This window comes from Echeneis naucrates, chromosome 11, assembly GCF_900963305.1.
Source record: "Echeneis naucrates chromosome 11, fEcheNa1.1, whole genome shotgun sequence".
Classification (NCBI taxonomy): domain Eukaryota; kingdom Metazoa; phylum Chordata; class Actinopteri; order Carangiformes; family Echeneidae; genus Echeneis; species Echeneis naucrates.
In genome coordinates this window covers 18,798,984-18,819,118 of record NC_042521.1, presented here as the reverse complement: position 1 = coordinate 18,819,118, position 20,135 = coordinate 18,798,984, and the positions used below count along the sequence as shown (strand labels likewise).

The 20,135-nt window shown below is 44.0% G+C and overlaps 1 protein-coding gene across 1 annotated transcript in view; it reads left to right on the top strand.

Annotated features, from left to right (window-relative positions):
- Positions 1–540: 540 nt before the first annotated feature.
- gabbr1b (gamma-aminobutyric acid (GABA) B receptor, 1b) overlaps positions 541–20,135 on the top strand; it is a 63,922-nt gene continuing 44,327 nt past the window's right edge. The window contains exons 1-4 of the mRNA XM_029514416.1: positions 541–970; positions 9,188–9,322; positions 11,889–12,059; positions 14,376–14,477. Of these exons, the coding sequence (XP_029370276.1) occupies positions 710–970; positions 9,188–9,322; positions 11,889–12,059; positions 14,376–14,477 (669 nt within the window). The 5' untranslated portion in view covers positions 541–709. The remainder of the gene's footprint in view (positions 971–9,187; positions 9,323–11,888; positions 12,060–14,375; positions 14,478–20,135) is intronic.

The following is a 20,135-nucleotide window of genomic DNA, read 5'->3' as shown; positions in this document are numbered from 1 at the left end:
CGGAGAGGTTGAACATCCCTCCTCCTCTTCCTCCTCCTCCCTCGCACTGCTGCAGTCAGCCTCAGACCTGCGAGCTCTACAGCGCCCCTGACGAGTCCTCTCTCCTCCCGACGAGGATCCACCACAGTCCAGGGGCCGTTGTCCCCACTGGACAGACACTCTGCTCCCCCGGCTTGTCTTAGCTGCGACGCTCCACATTGCCTTCTTACCTCGCAGCTCCGGGACAACACGGGTGTGCGCAGTAACCGAGCCTTTCGACGTCGGAGCCGCCAGTCCGTAGGCGGGTAGATGGAGAAGGGCAAATACACGACGAGAGGATCAGAGGACGGAACCGATCCACACGGCTTGATGTGGATGGATGTCTCTTCATGTTCACAGGGAGAGAAGGACATGCGGATTTAGTGTACCGATATAGTTGCAGAACCTTGGACAGCGCAAAGAGACTTCATCTCGGTGACGTCCAAGTTGAGTAACTGCCACCTCCTTCGCTGGAGAGCTGCGCTGAAGACTCAGTCACACACTCTGCACCTGATAGTCAGATGTTATTTGTCTGCTTCGGGCTTATTAATGAGGTGATTGTGCTCTCATGTCTGAGGAAATTGATTTCTCCTGACCTGGGCACAGTGCACCCGCAGACTGAAAGCTGAACACCACCAGAAGACTAAACTGACATCACTCAGCCCTGCTCAGCTTCCAGCGTCAACCAGCCATGGCTGGGCTCTGCCAGATGCTGCTCTGCAAGTCTGTCCTTCGCCACTCTCTGACCCTGACCTTCTCTGTGCTCCTCTCCTGCTGCTGCCCTGCTCTAGGAAAGAAGAAGCTCTACATCGGAGCTCTATTCCCCATGAGTGGAGGCTGGCCTGGTGGTCAAGCCTGCCTCCCCTCTGCTCAGATGGCCCTGGACCTGGTGAATAAGAGGACTGACATCCTGCCGGACTATGAACTAGAGCTGATCCACTATGACAGTATGGTGAGTACCTGATGGACCATTCATAATTTCAAATTCACTTATGTTGATCCAAGCTTGTTTGATTTGTCACACCAACAAATCCAAACCCGTCACCAACAACATGACACAAAAGAACCAGACTTTGGAAAGTGACCAACATTTCATTAGCTTGAGATTTTGTTTTGTATTGAATGCATGTGAAGGTGAACTGAAAGTGTCAATGGCATGAGGACTTATTATCTCACAAACAAAAAATGATTAAAACCCTCTCTGACTCGTTCATAAATACAATTAAAAGGTGTGAGGCTCAGGTGTATCTCTTTATTATGAATGAACAGGAAACACTCATCACTCTGGAACACATCATCTGAAAAGATTTAGTGATAATTTATCTGCAAAACAAAACCAGTAGTTGGGAAAGGGAAAATGGGAAAGGGAAAACCAATCCTTTGACATGTGACATGAAATCACAAATTGGTTTTGATGCTATGGAAGTGTCCATATTTTTCAAGTTCACACAGCCTGTCCCCCACCAGATCAGGCCCTCAACAATCCCCTGTGACTTGTAAAATGCAGCTTAAGGCTCCAGCAGCCCTGGAGAGATGTTCACCTGCTGCACAATGGCGTAATACCTGCATCCGTGTGTGTTTGCACACAAACAGCAGCTACAAAATCTGCACATGCTCAAGCAGCATGGTGCCAGGACTGTGGTGGAGGGAACCCAATGATGAACAGAACAGAGTCTAACACTGACATAGTGAGTAGAATTGGGGAAAGAAATGAAGGCTCCATTTACAGTCACTGAGGAATCTATATGATGATCTGCTGCACATTTGTCAAAAACAAAAAGAACTACTGCTGCATTTCACAAACTGTGCTAAATACAAGTGCTTTGCATTGCTTAATGCATTACAGGGGAAGTGTTGATTGCAATTTAAATTAAGTTCACTGACAATCTATATTAAATAGTCTGGAAAATTGAGGTGCTCTAAACCCAAAACTACATCTAACTACATCGACCTGAGTAATGTAATTATAGCTCCTTTATATGACAAAAACATATAAAACACCACTCTACAACACACAGAACATAAATAAACCTCAGGTACAACTCAGCAAGTTGGTCATACTTTCACAGTATGTAGAAGACACCTTAACAACACATTGGACACAACTCCATATATAGAATACAACAATGCAGAGAACTCAACAACATGTGGAACTAGTATTGGGGGGAATGCACCACAAATGTAATGCTTTAGTGTAATATATCATGGCGAGATATCCATGGAGAGAAATAGTACCAGGCTAATATTTGGAAAATTCTTCATGGACACAACCCCCTCTGCTGCTAGCACAATTTAAAAGGGAAATAAACATGCTTCTCAATGGTATAGCATTTATTGCCAAGAAGCATTGGTACAACAAAGAAATTATCTACTAAACACACATTTCCTTTGTTTTTGTGCTAAATTTAGATAATGACTCAGCAACCTGTAGAACAGATCTCAACAACATGGAAAACACATCATCACAACAAAATATTGAACATGACTCTACATTATAATAAACACAAGAAGTAATTTAGTCAGTGGCTCTAATTCTGTGTTCATGTTTCTTGGGCCATGTGGATGTCAGAGCAGTGACTAGAAGAGCAGTGTTCATTTCACAGCCTGTATTGGTGGCTCTGATGCGGTTTGATGCCTGTAGAAACCACTGAACAGCCAATTACCTTTTGTAGCTATTACAGGAGCCTGGAAATAGGTTCTTTGATAACATGCGCTTTCACAGTAGGGTGAGACATGAGTCATGGCAAAAAGGAGCAGCTGTTGACAAACTGAACCTTCCCAACAGGGACACCTATGCATCTATGTGCTAGAGCTGCAAAGCTGCTTCACTTCAAAGAAAAAACAAGTGCTTTCATGAGGTGATTCCAGGTTAGAAATAACAATACATATTAGGGATTACAGTGTTTGTTATTGCTTGCCTGCAATTAGTCAAGTAAAGGGTTAAGCTTTTTTTGATGTCTCCTCACAGGAAAGAGCCTCACTTTCTCTGTGTGTGAGCTCATCTGCTTTGTCACTGTGAGGAGTGTTGATCATCTGTCATCTTTCATACTGAACTTAAGATGCGTTCCAAGATTTCAAATCTTTCACAGCCAGATTAGTATTTCCAGCAGTGTCACTCTGTCGTTCTGATAAACACACACACAGACAGGTGCAAGCACGCGGTGCACATGCACAGTATATAAACAGTTTAATGCAGTGTGACAGGTTAGTGTTTTGAAAAAGAATCACTCTCATTGGCTCGTGGATCCTCACTTCAAAAAGAGAGAGCGGAGGTGAGGAAGAGTGGATGAGGGGGGGGTAGTAAAAGTTGGCATGACAACAGTAACCAAGACAACTACAGTTCAAACAAACACAGATTTCACTCCTAGAAAAACACAAGATCACACACCTGGTGTCACTGCACAAACAAGAGCAGATGGATGGCTCCATGGTTTAAGATGGCCCGTGTGAGGGAGCCCTATTGAAGTGCAATTAGCCAAATGTAAGAAGTCACACTGATCACAGCCAACCGCTCTGCCAGGCCAGCTGCATAGCACAGTAAACATCCTCTGATGGGCCTCCTGCTGATCTCTGTTAAATGCCACTGGCATCATATAGAGACAAATGGAGCGGAACGCTTCTCATCCATGATCTGGTGAAAAATGTATTAATGTCTGTCCAGCAAGTCCCAAAATTTCAGAGTAGGCAAAAGGTGGGATGGAGGGGGCCAAAAGACCACAGTGCCTCATTTGAATGTGTTGGTCCCCCCTGAGTGCAGGGCTTCATCAGGGAGTCAGCTGCAAGGAATGCAGCTTCAGATTACTGTGGGCCCACTTTATAAACCTGTCCATGTGAATGGGGACTGGAGAGGCAGATGTTTGTCTAGCTGCTTGACTCAGTGTCACCAGTTTAGGAGAGGAAATCTAGCACATGGCCTTTCCACTAGCTTCAGTGTCTCCGTCCATCCGTATGAGAGTGAAGCCAGGTAGTTCCACTCAGGAATCAGAGACGTTTTGATTCAACCAGGTTTCAGTAAAACACGAGGCTGCATTCACGGTATACTTTCTGAGTTTTCACCAATATCTCTATCTCATCATGTCAGTTGGGCAGAGAGTTAACATTTCCCTGTCATGTTTTGGGCTCTGTCTGGTGTTTAGTGTCTGTGTCACTTCCTGTTTTATTTTGAAATCCTGGTTCTGTTGTGTTCCCCGTTACTTTACTTCCTGGTTGTATCCCCTGTTGATTGTTTTCCCTGCCCTAATGTGGATCACCTGTATCTTGTCTAGTCACTGTGTATTTAAGTCCTGTTTTCTGTTGAGTCCACATGAGATCCTTGTCACTTGTCTTGTGATGGTGGCCTGCTGCCTGTGCCACTTTGTCCCTTGTTTGCTTAGTGGTGTTTGTCTTGTTTGGTCTGTCCGTCTGTTATTTCTTTCTGTACCCCAGCATGTTCACTTGTGTTATTTTGTAATTTTGATTTTCTCATTAAAAGTATTTTTAGTTTTCACCTCAACCTGGTTCCCATTCCCACACCATCACCAGCAACACTACACCATACCGTGACATTCCCATGACAAATGATTGCAGAAAGGGCTTATATTGCCATTTCCTGGCCTTCACCTTTGCACCAGCACGGCAACCACGAAAACACCCCTTTGTCTCAGCTGGAATAAGGTGATATCCTCCAGGTTTGCCCAGTTTCAATGAAAGAAGCTCTTCTCTTGGGTGAACTCCTCTCCCCACAGAAATATCCATCAGCAATTGATAAAAATACAATCTTGTTGAAGCGCATGTTTTAGAAAGATACTATAATTCAGTTTAGACATATGAATATATCAACCCACATACAGGTATTCACTACGAAACGTATTGAACTGGATATAGACTCTGGGTCTATGGTGTGAAGCTGGTGCTGAAGAGCCTTAAACCATAGATGTATAAAGAGGTCAGACTATATTGAAGTCTGTAAAAACAGCCCTTGATGTATTAGCTCAGTATCAGATTTTCCTTATGTGATTATGGTCTTAGTAGCTTCAAGTCCTCTTGAATGATGCACAATATAAAGTTTTAAAATGTGAATGCCAGACGGTGACAGAGTAAAGCTGCCAGAGATATCATACAGCAGGCCAGATTCAGTCCTCACTCCTCCTCAGTTCCAAGGTCTCAATTTCTTATTTTTTCAAAAATAAAACAATGGTGATGTACAATTTTGAAAATGGAGGCTTTAAAACAGCAGTTTACAAACTAGTGGGGGCTGTCTTGATAGAATGACACCTGACATTCACTCTGCTTCAACACAATGAAATTTAACACAGACAGTTAACAAGTATAGTTGTGTTTAACCTTATTATATTGGTTCCCTCTGAGCAATAGAAAGCTATCAATTGTTGCTTTGACAAATTATTTAGATTTATAAAACAGAAAGGCGAAATCCTGTAATCTGATTGGTTGTTAACTGTGATATATTGAGCAGATATCACAGCTACTATTCTAAAGCCTTATCACAGCATCAGGGAAGCAAAAATGTATCTGTGACAACAGCCACAGTGTACCCCCTGTCATGAAGCTTAAATAGTAAGTAATTATAACGCATTCACGCAGGTTTAAGACCTAATTTGTTCTGCATAGTCTATGCACACCAATTCCCCCCCCCCCCCAAAAAAAAACAAAAAAAAAAAAACAAATGGCATCTGCTAGTTGAAAAGTCTACCTTAGAAGTTTAAAACAATGAAACTGGTGGGAAATGATGTTATAGAAACAGAGTAGACCAATATACCAATATGATATTTGATGTGTGTGTGATGTGCATTGTGTTTGCATCAACCTTGCTGTGAACCTGTCTCATAACACATTCTTTTTTCAAGTCCAGAGATTCAGGTGTTTTGTTTTACTCTCACTGGACCTGGACCTCTCACTCTGTGCTTGAACATGACAAATACCAATTACATGATAACACAAAAACAAACCACAGTCACCCAAAGATCTCTGTTAAGTAATTCATGGCCACCACGCACTGGCCATTATCATTTGAATAGCTTATTGATTTTTTTTGATGATAGGCTGTGAATGAAAACCTGGGGACAACATTTACATCAGGATAACCAAGCTTGACTAGTGGGTAAATGTTTACCTAGTGTTACACAGATGAATGCTTTGTCTGCCTCCCCATCTGGACCTGTTAGTACTGAGGTTGAGGTGACCTTGAAATGTGTATTGTCCCCCGAAACACCCATCCTTAGTGGAGACATGCTGCAATGCACATCACTCCTTAAAGCAACACAAACCACACTTATGAACTCATAGTGCTTTCATAGTCATTCATAATATATAACATATTTTTAAGTGATGCTGCTTTTGATGTCAGTTTTAAGGGGATGTCTTATTATCACAAACATATACCTTCTGGATACATAAAATATAATTTGCATGCCCGATTGTTACAGTAGAACCGTATACCTTTAATCTTTGTGTTGGTTTCTTATTCTTAGTTAGGTTAATTTATTTTATGAATTATTGTAATGTATTTCAAATAAACACACAGTAATTAACTTGTCTCAAGTGCTTTCGTTTCGGGTCCTGTACATTTGATCCTGTATTTTTGTCATAAACATACCATCTTTATTCCAAAGGTGATATGCATATGCAACCAAGGACTGTCCATGTATAAGCTCATAAAATTAACAGATATTGAAATATTTTAAAATATGAAATATATACTGTATGTATGCTGAAGCTGTAGATATATGTCACCCAAATACATATCCATGTCCTGCCAGTATATGTGGCTAGTTCTTGCACAGTTGTCAGGTTTTGGGTTAAAGCTGGTGTTGGTGGTCTGTCTATGTTACTTCCTGGTTGTGTCCCATGTTGATTGTCTTCCCTCCCCTGATGTGGATCACCTGTGTCTTGTTTACCACTGTGTATTTAAGTCCTGTTTTCAGTCTTGTCCTTGTTGGATCATTGTCGCTGTCGTTTCGCTGTGTCGTTGTCTTTGTCGGGTCTCCATGTTGTGGCCTTGTCCATGCCTTGTCTATGCCCTGCCTAGTTGTCTTGCCCATGCCCTGTCCTGACAGAATGATCCAACCGCCAATGGACCCAGCAGAGTCGGTGCTTGCTCTGGGGACCGTGCGGCTGTCCGTTCAGCCTGCGGTTCCCCAGCTCCCAGAACTTGACTTTTTGGATCCCAAGCTCTCCCGCCAGGTGGCTATGCATGAGGCGTGTATGGCAGCAGTGGATCGGCTGTCATCCGCGCTGCAGTTACTGGAGGAACAACGCCGGCGGACCTCCAGGCTGCCGCCGCAGCCACCTCATGCTCCCGTTCTGCCGCCGCTGCCATCATGTCTTCCGGTCTCGGCTGGGCTGCCACCGCAGCAGTCCTGGTTCCCTGTTCCGGCTGGGCTGCCGTCGCAGCAGTCCTTTTTTCCTGTTCCGGCTGGGCTGCCGCCGCAGCCACTTTGTGCTCCAGTTTCGGCTGGGCTGCCTCCGCAGCCACCTCCTGTTCCGCCACGGCCATCATGTCTTCCGGTCTCGGCTGGGCTGCCACCGCAGCAGTCCTGGTTCCCTGTTCCGGCTGGGCTGCCGCCGCAGCAGTCCTGGTTCCCTGTTCCGGCTGGGCTGCCGCCGCAGCAGTCCTGGTTCCCTGTTCCGGCTGGGCTGCCGCCCCAGCCATCTCCCGTTCCGCCACGGCCATCATGTGTTCCGGTCCCGGCTGGGCTGCCGCCGCAGCCGCCTTGCGCTCCAGTTCCGGCTGAGCCGCCGCCGCCGCAGCCGCCTTGCGCTCCAGTTCCGGCTGAGCCGCCGCCGCCGCAGCCGCCTTGCGCTCCAGTTCCGGCTGAGCCGCCGCCGCCGCTGCCGCCTTGCGCTCCAGTTCCGGCTGAGCCGCCGCCGCCGCAGCCGCCTTGCGCTCCAGTTCCGGCTGAGCCGCCGCCGCCGCAGCCGCCTTGCGCTCCAGTTCCGGCTGCGCCGCCGCCGCCGCAGCCGCCTTGCGCTCCAGTTCCGGCTGAGCCGCCGCCGCCGCAGCCGCCTTGCGCTCCAGTTCCGGCTGAGCCGCCGCCGCCGCAGCCGCCTTGCGCTCCAGTTCCGGCTGAGCCGCCGCAGCCGCCTTGCGCTCCAGTTCCGGCTGAGCCGCCGCAGCCGCCTTGCGCTCCAGTTCCGGCTGAGCCGCCGCAGCCGCCTTGCGCTCCAGTTCCGGCTGAGCCGCCGCAGCCGCCTTGCGCTCCAGTTCCGGCTGAGCCGCCGCAGCCGCCTTGCGCTCCAGTTCCGGCTGAGCCGCCGCAGCCGCCTTGCGCTCCAGTTCCGGCTGGGCCGCCGCAGCCGCCTTGCGCTCCAGTTCCGGCTGGGCCGCCGCAGCCGCCTTGCGCTCCAGTTCCGGCTGGGCCGCCGCAGCCGCCTTGCGCTCCAGTTCCGGCTGGGCCGCCGCAGCCGCCTTGCGCTCCAGTTCCGGCTGGGCCGCCGCCGCCGCGTGTTCCTGAGCCCTGGCCTCCTCCTCCCCCCATCATCCGATGGCCCTCCATCCCATGTTTGATGTTTTTTGGTTTTGGGACGTCTGGTAGCCGTCCTTTAAGGGGGGGGGAATTTCAGGTTTTGGGTTAAAGCTGGTGTTGGTGGTCTGTCTATGTTACTTCCTGGTTGTGTCCCATGTTGATTGTCTTCCCTCCCCTGATGTGGATCACCTGTGTCTTGTTTACCACTGTATTTAAGTCCTGTTTTCAGTCTTGTCCTTGTTGGATCATTGTCGCTGTCGTTTCGCTGTGTCGTTGTCTTTGTCGGGTCTCCATGTTGTGGCCTTGTCCATGCCTTGTCTATGCCCTGCCTAGTTGTCTTGCCCATGCCCTGTAGATTTTTTGCTTCTTGAGTTAAGTCTTTTTTTTTTTTTTTTTTCCACCTACCTGGTTTCCGGCTCCTGCATCTGGGTCCTACCCGCAACACGCTCACCGCGTTCTGCCCCCCCAGTCCTGACAACAGTAAGGTCAAAAGGCCTGGGACTACTTCCCCAGAATAGCAATGCAGATGTGTATAAAATGAATAATATAAACAACATACATGGCAGCAAAACTTTTGATACAGCAACATAATACATTGCATTAATGACCTGGCCATTTTTTCTGATCTGTTGAATGTTGAGCTGGATTAAGGCTGCAGGGATGTTTTCTTACAGTGAATTTCTTAGTGTTGCTCTCTGCATCCACAGTGTGACCCAGGTGAGGCCACCAAGCTGCTGTACGACCTCCTGTACACAGAGCCTATTAAGATTGTGCTGATGCCGGGCTGCAGCTCTGTGTCCACGCTGGTGGCTGAGGCTGCTCGTATGTGGAACCTGATAGTGGTAAGACTCCTAACCTCCCATGCAGCTGTTTGTGGATTAAACACACATATTTCACTTGGCCTGCAGTTACAGCGACATAAAATGTTAATGTATGCACATTTGTATGTAGAATTAAAAATCATTAGTAGAAGCTTCAGGAGGTATGGCACTACAGAAAGACATCAAAGACAAACAGTCAAAAATCGACACGACTGTGATCTGAGGAACGTTGCAGTCACAGAGAAGTAAATATGAAACATTCAAGCTGCTGCAGGATTACTCCTCTGAAAGGCCTCCGGCTCTTTTCAGATCCACCTCATTCTGCCTCACAAATATGTAAATAATTTGCCTTTGGTGTCAGGGTGCTGGTACAGGGGTTGAAAACTGAATCCTTTGTTGCCCCAAATATGACATATCCCATGATATATGAAATATCCCAAGATTCAATGTGTGCCTATAATGAAAATTATTTCAGTAAACAATCTCCAACAAACAAAAGTGCTATGCCTCAGAGCAACTAAACAACTCATGCTACAGTACTTAAAACCAAGGGCCTTAAAACCTCAACGTTTGTGTTAAAAAAAGTTGAGGTGTCAAGGTTGCTTGGCAAGAGGAAATTACACTTTGTAACATAAGGGTAAAGGCAGGAACAGCTAATGAGGCAAAGTAAAAACCTTGTTTCAGTTTGATCTTCACAGCTTAGTAGACCCCTTAATTGGAACAAAGTAAAGGTGTACCAGCTCAGGGGCCCCATCTTTGGTCCTAGTGTATGAAGTAGTGGGATTTTGTGGCCCATTGTGACCATGAAGGCCAAATTAAAATTAGACAGTGTGTTCAGAAGTATTACTTCGCCTCATCAGCAGTTCCTTGACTGTTCTGTCAAAAGGTGTTGCTCCTGTTGCCTGTGTCTGTTCACAGAAGGCTTCCTTGATTGTTATACTAACATCTTAAACTAAAAACCAATACTTAAATTTAGAAGTCTTACCCTCAGGTTCTGTTGGTGTTATTTGTTGCCATATTGTTTTCATTACCAGTGAAATCCAGGGATAGGTGGATCCGCTTGTTGGATCCTTTCCAGGACTTATATGTTGGAACCTTGGAACGGGACAGTCTTGTCACACAGACTGTGGTACAATCGGTCTTCAAATCCAAACGATGCAGCCTGTGAATTGATACATAACATCCTGTGTGTGGTGAGGTTTAGCAGTGTTTGTGTGTTACAATTTGAGTTTCATTCTCAAGAGATGTGACGTAAATTTTTTGTGATTATACTAATGTAATTTTTTTTTTCATGTATGCAATATCATTGTGTTTTAGTGTCTTTGCATTACAGCTACACATAGCAAAAAGACACTTAAAGAATAGTTAAAAGCAGTTTTAACCATTTTTTTTTAGTAAAATGACATGATGAAGCAGTGAACCTGAGGCATTGGTGTCCCTGGGGGGTCCAGTACCTCAAGCTCTTTGTGTGCAGTCAGTAATCCTTGATAATGTTGATTGACTGATTGATTGATAATCCTTGATTGACGTTGAGTATGAGGCTTTGGATTACATGAACGTTTAGCAAAAGAGAGCAGACTGCGGCATTACACAACAAAGGCCGAATACCACCTAACGTAGTGAGTTGACAGATGAGGCTGACATGATTCTGCTTTGATCACAGTGATTGATCTGTGGCATTTTATATTCATGTCATGGTGAGAAAAACAGAAGAGCAGTCCCACAGAAGTCAGGCACAGATTGCACAGTTGCTTCATCATCAAGTCTTTTACCTCTAGACTTGGTAAATTTTATCAGCTGTCTTTAAAATCAGTGTCAACAGCACACTGTCACAGCTGAGCACAGGACAAAGGACCCAGGTGCAGGAAGGCAGACCCGCTACTGTTCACAGATATATAAACACCAAGAAGAACAAAGGCTCACAGGACAGAGAGACAGAGCAAGTAGGATGTCAGGGATCTGAAGACAGAATCTCAGGCTGGTCAATGGCAGAAATTAAGCCATCTGGCAATGGCAAGTGCTGAGGCCTGGAGATCGGGAGCAGGTGTTGGGTGAGCTGGTGACTGAAGGTTAGAAGCTAAATGTCCATACTGAGGAACAGTGTGGTGTGCACTGTGGTGGCGTGTCCTGTGATTATTTATAAGAATTTCCTCTAGTGAAATATACTTCATGAGCTCTTCATTTCTGACAGGAGCTTTTTACCTACATTCAATTTATAAGGAGCCCCACACCAACAGTGGGCTGTTCCTCAGTTCTTTTCCTGGATCAACCGATGGTTTAACTTTTCTCTGAGAATCTACTCCAAGTTGGCCTGACTGCATCACATAATTTTTTTTTCTCCAATCTCCTGTTGTGCCACATCCAAATGGTGGTCTATAGCAGACAGAAATGAAGTCACTGGCATTTTGATGAAACAACACCAAGATGACTTTGTGTGTGGCAGAGCATTAGTTTGTGAAAGTAGCTGAGAGGATATGGTGATTGGTTAGCTGTATGAATAAGCAGACACACAGGTGTTCCTAATAAAGTGTGTACTTCTTTCTGTTCATCGGTATGACAGCTTTAACATGTGTCCGCTCTGTCTCAGTTGTCCTACGGGTCCAGTTCTCCAGCTCTTTCAAACCGCCAGCGTTTCCCCACTTTTTTCCGCACTCATCCATCTGCCACTCTGCACAACCCCACCCGAGTGCAGCTCTTCCAGAAGTGGAAATGGACCAAAATCGCCACCATTCAGCAAACGACTGAAGTCTTCACATCAGTAAGTGTTACAATAAAAGTGTTAACCCCTCAACTGTTACTTAAAGGTACTTTCAAATATGTTGCAGCACCACACTGATGTGATTAAGAGTTGAACCGAAAGAACTTGTACACTATATTCAAATTGTTGTTTTCAGAAGCAGAAGTTGCAGATTGAAATAACATATTTGTCTGCTGCTGTTATTAGCATGCCCTCCTAACTACTATGCTGGACCACAGCTCACTGACTGGCTGAATGAGTGATCACATTTCTACCATTAATAATAATTATTCATTAGAGAAGGAATAATTAAAGAAAGAACAGTGGGCTTGGCATGTTGCTACCCAGATTTCATTTAGACATTCAGGTATCTGTGATGAATAAACATTTTAGCTGGTGAAGGGGGATATGGATTTGTAAGGCCATTAGGATACAATGACACACACAGACATTGCCGTGTTCTTAAAAAGGTTGCTCATATTCACTATAGAGTGTTGTGGTAGTGTGACCGCTTAAATTTTTCAGTAAAAAAAAAACGTTTCTGCCATATGCTATAAGTGTGGTAGACATGCAGTCACGGCCAAAAATATTGGCATCCTCACACTTCTGTCAGATGATGTGCCACTCCTCCCAAAAAACTGCAGTTGCAAATGTTTTGGTATTCACATTTCTTTCTTTTATTTAAAAACCAACCTAAATTTGATCTATTTCAAACTCCAAAAATTGACCTGGCGAACACATTGGCACCATCAACCATCCTACTTGCATATTTCAGTGCCAGTAGAACTGCAATTAAATAGAGCAATAATACTTTTTGCATATAAAACCAGAGGAGTTACACTTTATCACACATTCAACGTGCCCCAAAACACTGTTTCCTCTCACTAATGTGTTTATTGAAATCCAGTATAAAGCGCACAAAACAAACATAGTTCATATCATACCATCTTCACATCGTCACGTTGAGCTGAGATGAAATGTTTTCAGGTTGTACAGCTATGATATTTATGTATTTAAAAAAATATGTGTAAAAAAGGCAGCAGGCATAGTGGTTAGCACTGTTGCCTCACAATAAGAAGGTTGCAGGTTTGGTTCCTAGGCCTGGAGCCTATCTGTGTGGAGTTTGTATGGGGTATTCGGGTTTCCTCCCACCGTCCAAAGACATCATGTTTGGGTAAAATGGTGACTGTAAATTGTCTGAGTGTGAGTGTGCGTCTTTGTTGGTGGTGACCTGTCCAGGGTGTACCCCACCCAGTGAGCGCTGAAGTTGGCTCCAGCACTCACTGACTCAGAAACAGATAGTGGTAGGACATGAATGAGTACATTTTTTGCTCCTTTTAGTAATTTATTGGACATAAATCTATACATAATATTAAAATTTGGAATATAAGAGGGTGTATTGATGTATGGCAATTTAAAATGCTCCAAAATATGGGCATACAGAGTGTAAAAATGTGAAGATGTGCTCTGGCAGATGTTCCATGGTAGTGAAATGAAATGTGGAGAGATCTCAAAACAGCACTTGGAAGAGGGCGCCCTTCGAATTTGAAAGACATGGAGCAATTGGCAAAGATGAGTAGTCCAAATTACAACAGAGAAAATTGAGAAACAAATGAATAGTTACAGAACGCAAATATTTTTACTTCCCCAATTTAAATGTATTATTAAGTATTAAGTTTGGGTTGCCAAATCATTTTTAGTCTAGTACATTTTTCAGAGTTCAAATGTAGATTTTTTTTTTCATATGCTTTTTTTATGTTACGTCAGTGCAAACAAAGCAAATGAACATATGAATTCCAAAACATTGGAAACTGCGATGAATTTTCAGGAAAAGTGGTACATTATAATACAGAAGCGTAATAGTGCAAATATTTTTGGCCTTAATTAGGACTTAATTATCCTGATGAGGCAGCTTTCCTTCACTCAGCTCAGATGAATGTCACAGAAAATAACATGACAGCACCTTTCTAATTTAAGAAGAACTGTTTGTTTGATTTACGGGCTCTTAAAGACAATGGTAAGAAACAAAATTGTCTCTTCTAATTTCCTGTCTCTCTCCTCCCTCATCTCCCACATCTTCCATTACATCTATCTCCTTTTGCTTTGTTCCTCTCTTGTTACCAAGTGTTTTATCTCTTATGCACCCTAATCATCTGTCCAAACCACCAATTCGCCTTCCCTTTACTTCTATGCTGCTGTTTTAATTGCTCTTTGCTGTTCTTCAAATCTTTTGTGACTTACTGTTCCATTATCTCTCCTCACTCCTGTTTTGGTTGCTGCCTCTCTTGTTCTCTTATTTTGTGCATGCTCATCATTGTGTGTGTGTGTGTTTCACAGACTCTGGATGACTTGGAAGAGAGGGTGAAAGAGGCAGGGATCGAAATCAGCGTTCGTCAGAGCTTCCTCACTGACCCTGCGGTGGCTGTCAAGAACCTCAAGGTGTCGTATTCCAGCACCCCCGAGTCTCGTACAACAATCAGTTAGGGTTTGTCTGGCCACTGGTCCAATCCTGGACTTCATGTGGAGTCGTTCATCAAGACTCTATCTCTTTGAGTTTCACAAAGTGAAACCACCTCTGCAAATACCGGTGAAAACAATGGGGTCAGTACATGTTGTGCAAAACTCTCCTAGCTAGCTGCTGTTAAAACTCACGATAGCTATAGCTGCAAATACTGTACAATTTAACGTCAGTGGTCTTAATTGACACAAACATCTTCAAACTTCTTTCACCTAATTTTTCATAACAATACATATAGTACATACCTTTTCTTATATTTATTTATCAATCTAAACTTTTTTATTTTTTACAATGAAAACTTTTTTCCCATAGACAGTTGGCCCATATCCTTACCCATTTTTTTGGATTAGCCAGGAATTAGGGGATGGAGAAAGACACTGCCAAAATGACCACACTGGAGCAGCTCACTCTGAGCTTCACAACTGCTCTTCAGAAACCTGTGGATAACGTCACAGGCACCTGTTCCATCTTTATTTTCAGTGTTTCATTTTGTTTACATCAACATACAAGGTTTTCCTACAACAATTGTGATCTGATAGGTGGTGCCCCTGAGTTTAGCCTCCAGCCTCCAGCTGCCCTTTAAGTCATGATCAATTGGTGGATTGTCCATTCATTCCCAATCCAAATGATATCGAAAGCCAAGTAATTTGAAATACTTTACGTGGTGTTTCCAGACGAGTATCTGTCATTTATCTCAATAACATTCTCTGGCCATACATCACCAACCAACCTCACATACAGTGGACGTGTGCTCACATCACAGCATTTTATGCTTGTCGCCAAGTTGTTGTTTTTTTTTTTTTGGGGTTTTTTTTTTTTTTTTTTGTAAATGTTAGTTTTCATTACAACATCAGTGATGCAGAGCATTTTGGAAAGGTAGAGCTGTGAGAAAAATAACTCTTGCACTGAAATGGCTGTTCCCAATGATGGGAGAGTTCCTGGGACACGAACCTGTAAGAAACATCAAAGAGGAATTCAACAGGAATCCACGTTACTGATTTAGAAATCATATATTCTATTATTTTAAGTGATATACATTCTGCTGCTCTCCTTGTGGCAGCAGACAGCGTTTCTTCTTCATCATCATCACCACCATCATCTGTAAGAATTTTGGTTCGCCTCTCATCGGAGGGCTTTGAATTCAGCCCTACGGACCAAAGCCCATCATCTCGGGCCTGTCTGGGATCGGTGTGCTATCCGTTTTCTGGGTAGAATACGATATTTTGGGCACCGTAAACGGCAAAAACGTGGCCAAAAAACTCCATTCATTTCCTAAGAGAGATGGCGAAAATCCTCAAAAATCTTCAACTTTTTCAAACCTCTACTTTGGCATACGTCCAGCTACACAGTCCATTTTACCTTCAAAAAGGAGGAAAACTTGTTGTCTTTCAGGTCGTGTTTTCATCTTTGTGATAGCTGTTATACTTTTCGAACAATTGTTCAAGTGTGATGCTCGTTTCACCTCATTTCTGCTGAAAATTTTTGTTTCCCGTGTGTGTATTGCGTGGACTGTTGATGGCTTAGAGTGAAGGACACTTAAGTTAGAGTGCATCAGTGAGCTGAGGATTCTCTAAAAATTTATTTTTAAATCGCCCTCACGGGCACATAGTTTAAGGTATATGCCTCATTTTCTCCAAAGTAGTAGAGATTCTTGTCCTCTCTTGGAAAAATGTCTTTACTTTAACTGTCAGACAAACCAAATTTGAACTGTGCCCCTCTAAATGACATGCTCACCCCTCCTCTCTCCTATTACTCCCCATGTATTTTTCTCTGGCCGGAAGGAGAGGAGTTCACATTTTCATGTGTATTTAACTCGCTCCAGTGTCCACACTTTACATCCTAGAAACACCAAAATACACACTGTTCGGTTTTCTGATAGGAGTTACCGTTTTGTCACAAATTGTCTCAGAGTGAGAGGCTCGCCGAGAGAAATGAACCTGTGTTCTAATGGGCTTTCTGAGAAGGATGATGCAATCCAAGCTCAGACACACAGACAGCTGCAGTCAGTGATGTCATCAGACTGCTGATCAGCTGTTACTACTGACATTTGTGTTAGACTGCAGGACACACACAGACACACACACAGAGACTGATATACAGACCCACACAGACACTGATATGCAGACACACACAGAGACTGATACACAGACACACACACAGACTGGCACAGACAAATATGCAGATGCACTCACACACACAAAGAAACACAAACAGACACAAATACACAAAAAGACAGTCATATACAATTGTATTCATAGGAACAATTATACATACAGAAACATACACAGATACAAACAGACACAGACAAACCCAAAGAGATACACAAACAGCTGACACACACATAAATACATGCAGACACACACAGAAGCAGACACACAAACACACAGCTGACGAACACTGACTATGGCCATCAGTTTGAAGGATTTCTTCTGCAACAGACAAATCCATGTACTCATCCCTGACTCTTCTGATATGAGAGCAGCTGATCAACTGTTACTGCTGACATTTGTGTTAGACTGCACAACACACAGAGACTGATATAAGGACACATACAGCCACCCATATACAGACCTACGCAGACACATACACATACTTATAGATAGACGGGGACCCAAACACGCAGCCACGCACATACAAAGAGACACAAATATTCAGACATACAGCTCTATACATAGGCACATACATACATACATACATACATACAGACATACAAAGACATAGATACACACACACACACACACACACACACACACAGACACAGACACACAAATACATACAGAAACACAATTCCAGACACAAACAGACACAGACCAAAAAATCAGAGACACAAAAACACAGCTGACAAACACTATAACTACGGCCATCAGATTGAAGGATTTCTTTTCTGACTCTGACAAATCAATGATGTCATCAGATTCCTCTGATATGAGAGCTGCTGATCAACTGTTACTACTGACAATTTTGTTAGACTGCAGAACACACACAGAGACTGATATACAGATGCACTCACACATATTTACAGCAATACACAGCGACAAATATACAGACGCACTCACACACACAGAGACAAATATACAGACGCATTCACACACATACACATACACACAGACAATTATACAGACGCACATACAGGGAAAATATGCACACGCACACAGGAACGCACATAATGATAAACAGAAACACAGGTGACACACACAGACACAACAGATAGACAGCATCAGTCAGTTTTTACAATAGTGTCACAGAGTGTATGTGTCAATTAAATAGTTGTGTGTCTAAAGACATACGTCTGTCTGTATGTTCTCATTCAAACAGATCATAGTAATATCCGTCCAACAGTTGAATGGAAAGCAACTGAACTCAGGACTTGGGTTTTGTCAAAGAAGCTTTGCCTCTTATCCAAAGGGCTTCGTTAGTTCCCAACGCCTCGGTCTGACGCATGCATTCTGGCACACAGTTATACGCGGTTCAGCATATCTGTGCATCTGCCAAGTTGACGTCCCGGCAGCAGCCCCCCGAGTCACTCTCGAAATTTCTGCCAAGGAATTTTCTAATTTCTCTTGCTGTTTCTCCTTCGCTGCTCTAGTGGTGTTATATATACGGCGAAACATGTGTTCATACTCTCCATTTAAGACCTCCAACTCCATTGGTTTGAAATAACTGGATCTTTTTTTCCCCCTCGGTTGTCATGGTGACTCGTGGTATCGGGGCTCCATTGATGATGGCTTTTTATAGAGGTTGTGCACGTGCGGAACTCAAGGTGAACATACTCAGAGTTGACTGAACCAACTCAGATCAGCTGTTCTGGAACAGGATACTCAGAGTTCCCTCATCTCAGAGTAAGTCAACTCAGAGTTCAGGAATAGACTCAGTTTGTTGAACCTCCTACATGTGATACCCCTTGTCACGGTATGGTGGTTGCGGGTGGTGGTGTGGGAATGAGGACCCAAATGCAGGAGCCAGGAACCAGGTTGTTGAAAAAGAATACTTTTATTAACAACACCAAAGCTGCACGAAAACAAAAACTGAGACGGAGGGATGACAGGTAGACAACAGGCTCCAGAGGCGGTGACGCCGCAGGGGATGCGGAAGGAGGAGGCCAGGGCTCCTTAGGCGGCGGCCCAGACGAGGCAGGAACAGGAGGCGGAGGCGGCGGCGGCTGCGCCACGTAGTCCCGGTGGAGCCCCTCAAACCCCGAAGGTTGCGGCGGCGGCCCAGCGGGACAGGTGCACTCGATGGCTGGCGGCTAGCTTCACTGGTGGCCGCATGGCCGTGAGGGCTCGCTGTATAGAGCGAGGACCCCCCCCCCTGGCCAAACTGGGAACAGGTTAGGACTTGCTTTTAAGGGACGTGATGATCCTCCTGGTGCTTCCTAGTGTTTTCGTCTCTGTAAATGCACAAAACTGTCACCACATAATAAGACATCAGGAAGCTGCACACAAATAAATGAAGATGATCTGTAAATCAGAGGTAGACTGGAGATGGAGGCAGGATGGCCATTTTTTCGCCTTTATGTTAATCTACGGTAACCACAGCCTAAATACCTTATTCTGAGAGGAAACGTATGAGTCACCAATCTGATGATATCATGTTGCTGGGACTACGTGTCCCATTCAGTTGAGACTTGGTTTGTTGCCGACAAATAAAGTAAAACCAGTGAGATTTAATCTGATGTGAAACGTCAAATGCAAAAATTTATAAATGCAAATGGAGTCTTACTGCATTCATATGTCCACAGTTTCTATCTTAATGTGCTGACTCTGAGACTGAAGCTTCTCAGCATGTGGGGGAGGGGCTGACGTAGCAGGACAGAGACATAAAGAGCAAGTGTGAGGAAAAACAAGAAGAAGTAACACAATTTTGACTCAACTGAGCAGGGTGTTATGGTTTATAAATCAAATCTCATATTTTTTGACACCAAACTTAATTTCTGATTTGATTCAATGCTTGCTTTCTTGAAAAACAAACTAAAATGAAAGAGAAATTTTTCAAAGCAAACTTTGCTTTTTCTTATTCCCTTTTTCGCGGTTATGTCACAAATGGTGATTGAGGCTGGTGCCCTTTTTGTCCAAGTGGAGTTGTCGTACATAGCTGTCCAAGGTAATTAACCTGCCCGTGAATCACTTCATTTGTGCAAATCACATCTGGTAACAAGTCAAACCCACTATGAACTTCAGGAGTCCAAGGGAAGTGTTGGCTGCAGAAGTTAAAGAGAAACATGATTTTCATTCAAAACAAATCATACTGAACTACAAATCATTTAAAATTATTCATTAACAGTCTAGTCTTAACAGTTACCTTTGTATGAACCTGACCAGCTATGGGCATTTTAGGCCTGTCACATCATCGGCCACTATATGCTCCATGCTATATGCTGTAAATAGTTGTAATTACTTTGATATGTGACTCCATAAATTGGGCTCAATATGTTGATCCGGTGCCAGAGAAAAAATTGTGTGCTGAACTACAACATTTTTTTTTTTTTATTTGTCATTAGGTCATCTTCTGATGTGTGCGCCTTGTGTTTAATGGAAGCACAGGGATATCTCAGCCTTCCACCTATTTTTCTCACCCCTCCC